At 36.9% G+C, this 5734-nt stretch overlaps 1 protein-coding gene across 1 annotated transcript; it reads right to left on the bottom strand.

Annotated features, from left to right (window-relative positions):
• LOC120337790 (choline/ethanolamine transporter flvcr2a-like) lies at window positions 1-2511 on the bottom strand. The gene is made up of 2 exons (XM_078117297.1): window positions 1866-2511; window positions 1-866 (listed from the first exon to the last, which is right to left on the bottom strand). The coding sequence occupies exons 1-2, from the start codon at window positions 2162-2164 to the stop codon at window positions 137-139; spliced, it is 1029 nt and encodes a 342-aa protein (XP_077973423.1). The 5' UTR covers window positions 2165-2511; the 3' UTR covers window positions 1-136.
• Between the last annotated feature and the right edge of the window lie 3223 nt (window positions 2512-5734).

Here is a 5734-nt window from a genome sequence, read left to right as displayed (position 1 = left end):
TCGAATAAATAAATAATTAGATTCCATGACACTCACTGTGCGCCTGGATTTCGTGTCCAATCATATTATGGTCTGATGGCGATTCGTCTCGGCCAAGGTCAGTTGTGTTGTATTATAACACTTTTACTGATATTGATCAATAAACAATTCGGACACAAAGCAAAACATTGCATCCCGGGCCATTATTACTTTTCGAAATACCTGTCAGTGTGAGCTCCTTGAAATTCTTTGTTTTGTCGATAATCTTTCCAACTGCAATTGAAGCAGGAACAGAAGCCAACAGTCCGATTAGGCGAATCCCAGCTACGTCATCGTCAGTGATGTTGCTGAATGTTTCCAGGAAAACAGATGTAACCAATATTTTTGTGAGTATCACCACTGAAAAAGCAAGCAAGTGGGCTAATGTAAGGAGAGAGTATTCGCGATTACGATGCACTTTTGCAATAAGCTTGATGTTTGAAATCAGCATTTCAGTATTTGGTGATTTTTGATTAGTTTTCTGTTTCAAGATGTATTGTTGTGATGCACTCGGAGGACTAGGTGAATGGTCTGCCAGATAAAACCAGGACAGTATGCCTGTTAATAAGTGCAGAAACGCAATGCCACCGTTTACAATGAGAAATACCATTTTAACTTTCAAGAAGCTAGATTCGGGTTCAGTCGCGTCCATTGAACCAATTATGAATGGTAATATTCCAGCTGCTGCTGCTTGTCCCAGAGAACACGATGCCCAAAACACTCCAACGACCGTTGCTGATTCGTGCGCCGGAAACCAATTTGCAGGAAGTGAAATTTGAATTACGAGGTTGATCGCAGACGAAATGCCGAAAAATGTTTGACTGCCCAACACGACATAGAACCATTTTCTAAAATATACAGAACATGTTTTATAGTTACCAATACAAGACTAGAGAAAGATATTTGTTACATGTGATTTAGTCTTGTGCAATTTATTTGTGGAATACGGCGTTTGTGTATGTAGTATTTTATTTATTTTATGGGTATACGAATTGGCTGCCAAACAATGTCACGTCCTCATACCCAAAGTAGATATATCACGAAGCGATTCAGAATTACCATTTTTTCATATGATATAATAGTGGAACTTTCAAAACTCTTTTTTTCCGTATGACGAATATATTCGTACTCCGCCATCCTTGGATAATATGACAATAATAGTTTTTTTCGGGCTATTTTACGTTTATGTTTATGTTTTGTGAAGTATTCCCGCACTAACTAAAATCAATTTAGGCATCCAACTATGATCCATGCTTGAACCGTCAACATTTTTTTTTTGTAAATTTTTTATTTTACTACTAAGTGAATGTTATTTGTGTAGGTATTTCAAAGCTTAGAGATACACGAAAGAATTTGTCATTACTTCAAAGATAAGTCATTTGAACGAGCGGGAAACAATTTCGCGCACATATTAAACAAACAAAGATACCAGACAACTATCGTAAACATGCTCTCACATAACATTGAATATTTCGCGTTTCGCTTCGCTTGCGAAGCTCAGTCTGGTTTTTGTGCAAAGATTACGTATCGCTCGTTCAGAAGAGCTCTCGAAATTTCGTGTTCACCGCAGCGATAAGAGAGAGAAACTCATTCTCAAAATTTTTTGAAATTTCTCTCTTCTTACCGGCGTATGGTCGGACGGTTTGCGCGTACGTCATTTGGGCGCGTTTTAGTAGGAAGACGCGAAAATGACCTTTTTAAAGAGATATTGGGGCGTTTCTTGCACGTTTGGTTAACTAGTCATTACATATTATAAAATGGTACAAAAAGTTGATTGTAACCAGCGGAAAAAGCGGGTTAAATGTAGGAGAACGACGTGTCATGTTAACAAGAAAATACCAACTTACCTGTTGCTGAAACCGATTGCTCCAAATATTGAACCTATTATTATACAGGCGATCGTTGAAATAATTTGATTTCTCAAGCTAGAATTGTCTTTGAATAAAGCCAGCACAGGAAGGCTAACAGCAGACATAAATATTGCCCATGTCGCGAGAAGGTCGATAAAAAATGGCGTGGTTTGGAAATAAGCCGTGATAACGTTATTTATACCGGCATAGCAGTACATCATAAAAATAACGCAAAATACATGAATTGAAGTTATTGCCATAAAAACCCACCGAGCAGAATATACACGATACTCCATATCTTCTTTAATCTGAAATAGGATTAATGGAAATAAATCTAGTTGTGGTGCGTACTAACGGAATCAGGTATTATTGTCGCAGTTCGTGATGCCCTAACCGGATAGAAGCAGCCATGAATCCTTTGATTAAATTAGTAAACCTCTCTTTTGTCATGCGAACTTGGCATACTCGTTACTCCATGAATAACTTTGATGAATAATTTCGAACATAAGCTCTTAGCCCTCGATGAATATATCTGGAAAGATATTTTTCTAGCGTTTTATGCTAAGCTAATGCTGGAACTGATGTTAACTACAGAACAACAATGAAAGTCTGCATACTTGCTGTACAAATAAATCCCGCTCATTCACGCGAGACTGATTCTTTATCAATGGTTTGACTTCCTGGGAGTCACCTGCCTAATATATAACTTCTTCCTGTTTACACCACTTTATACGGAAACATCAAATAATCAATCGAATCCTACTTCTTTTATTATGCAATCAAGGTGAATTTCATTTTAGCAACGTTGGCGTGGATAATGTCTAATCCCAAAAGATGAAACAATTTGTTTTTCTTTCAATTTACTTTGTCTTTCACCTACGTACCTAGGCCATTTTCATAGAACAAGAGAGTACGCAGACTCAAAAATTAAAAAGATGTATAAATGACATTAGAATGGATATCACGCCGTCAGAGTGACGTGTAAAATATCGCAATTGGTTGTATTTTGTCATAACATGAAGCAGAAAAATGTCTTGACATATTGTTACATCACTGACGCCATCGAATTGTTAGGACAAATGTAATGACTAATTTAATGTTATGGCCAACTTAGATTAGATAGTCAGTAGACAGTATTGATGTTAGTAGGGCAGTTGAAAAGTATGCCTAGATAGCTTGAATTGTTGACTAACTTGAGGTATTCGACATCGACAGTCTTATGTTAAGCTGACCTTCAACAAATTGATTTTATTCACTTCCGAAATATATCCTGAATCCAAATCTGAAACCTTATACAAGAAACAGTTTGAGAAACATGGAATGTTTGCGACAGTCAACGACTATCATAAATGTAGAAAGATTGGCTGATGATATATAATGATCAAATGTGTACAATTTTGTTTCATATTGTGCTTTTCATATATTTTTAACACTGATGTGAACCGCGAACAACATATACAAAAATAATATAGTGGCAAATGTACGCGGATGCAAATATCCGTGGGTGCAATCTGGTGAAATCCATGTGCGGGTGGCGATGTCTATGGATGGAAATGTATGGGTACAAAATTATGCAGGTGCAAATGGCCTGAATGCAGATATACGGGTGCAAATATGCTGTCAATGGGATGTAGATTTCAGAGGTATCTTTCAGCGGAGTAACCCCTCTGACTCCTTCAGATGTTTAATAGATAGTAATGCTAAATGTTCGTATATTGCAGAGGTGCACAATTTAATTGATCTAATACCTTAACGCAATATATCCGAAGAAGACAAATTTCTAACTAACAAAGAACGGACCTTCTGAAGTATGCGCACCAAGATGGCGCACAACTGAACTCAGGTTGTCTAGCAGGTTATGGTTCAGGTTGTGCGACATCTTGGTACTCAAGGAGTGCCCAAAAACAATAGAAAAAGGACAAGCAACACTCGAGCAAGGGTGGGAAATATGCAATCGATTTCTTCTTCGCATAAAACGTTTCATGAAATTAATCACGAAGGGAATGCAATTGGGCAACGATCTTGTTTCAGGCAAATAACGTGCACTTCTAACAATATCACACGATACAACTACTTAAATGTACATGTCGTATTATACAGAGCAAATACACCCATCATTACTTATTTGAGAATGTAACGAGTCATATCTAAGGATGCTAAGTATGGGTACTTACAAGTATTCGATTCCTATCCGATTCCTAAATTTTGAATTCAGAATCTCGATTCCTCGGCATAGATTACCGAGAAAATATACCACCCACTTAAACGATACTAACAAATTAAACAAATTAAGTTAGCGATGTTCAAATAAATATATGAACACGAAAGCCTAAACTAAGTAGTATGGGTTTTCATTCTATCACAGTAGACAAAATCACACACAAAAAAAACGAATCCCTTAGAGCCCACAAAATTTTTTAAATAGATAAACGTAATAGCCTTTTAGAGGAAAATTACAATTTTTAACCACTGAAATGAGTTCTAACAAAAATATATTAACAAAACGATTTGAATATCCACTTTGTGTCAAACAATTACTGTCATAGTAAAAAGTTCATTTCGTTCACATGTCTTCCTGTAATCTCAAACGGAATTTGGATACGGAAATCTCTTCTGAGCTAAATGCTCCTTCTGATGCAGCGGATGTTGCTGGGACACAGAGGTACTATTGGAAGACAACTGCGATGTTTGGATACGTTTTTTGTTTTCTTTTGTTGCCACCATTGCGACATTTCTTCGTGGGTCGCAGATATGACAAGGGTTGTGTCATTCAAATATTTTGATATTTTTGCCGAAGCCTTCACCTCCCTGGTCAATTCCTCAATGTCACCGCCAGTCACTTCAGAGCTACCCATATCATTTCTGATCAGATATTCAATACATACATGCTCCATTATTTCTATGGAAGAGTTTTTTGCTATTCCGGTCTGCTGGACTGCAGATAGTTCCTTCTTTGAGGTGTAAAATTTTCTACTTCAAACTGCAACAAGTTTTTCACTTTTCTTGATGTCCCTTGCTCCAAGTAAATAGGAGTAATGAACGCAATAAATAAGAGAAAATATACAGATATGGCCCAAATGTGGCATGTGCCCTAAACCCGCGCAAACGAGCGAAACCTTGTTGCAATCCAAGTTTTGACCCTAAGAATCGAATCCAATACACTAGAATCTATTCTACTCGATTCCACGAAAAATCGATTGCGAATCCGGAGTCGATTCCGCCATTCCTAGTCATGTAACTTGTTCAGCATGAAATTATAAACGGTTCCATTACATTTGAACCCTTGTACATTTGAACCCATGACAATTGCACCTGTATACTATTGCACCTGAGGAACTGTTTTTTGTTTTACGGATATTTGAACCCATACTAACCCTAACCCATGGTTTTAGCACCCGCATATAGATTGAACCGGCTGATATACACATGGGTTCAAATGTACGGTCACCATTATAAACATATCTGTATGGACAAACTAATATAAACAAGAGGAAAATCAGAAAATCCTAGGGATACTAAAATGAGCGTCACTTTTGGAGATTAATTTTAGGATTCGTGGGGAAATATGAATTTATAATGCATTCGCTGCCTTGAAGTTTTAATTTATAATAGAACCTAGTCACAGCAACCGGGTCAGGAAAACCAAAACGACGACTTGAAGCGATTAATACCCACCTCTCACATTGATACAAGGAGTCACTGTATGAGGCGATTCATTATTTCTAAAGACATCGGCGAATGTCTAAAAATGACATGGTATAATAGCTCGAATTCTTTCAACAGTGATACATTTATTATCAATTGAATTATTAAGTGAACATTAAATGATTTTAAATTGAATGAAGATTGATAAATTAAAATTAGAT

The sequence above is a fragment of the Styela clava genome, chromosome 10 (genome assembly GCF_964204865.1).
Source record: "Styela clava chromosome 10, kaStyClav1.hap1.2, whole genome shotgun sequence".
Taxonomy (NCBI): domain Eukaryota; kingdom Metazoa; phylum Chordata; class Ascidiacea; order Stolidobranchia; family Styelidae; genus Styela; species Styela clava.
This window is presented reverse-complemented; position numbering and strand designations above follow the sequence as displayed.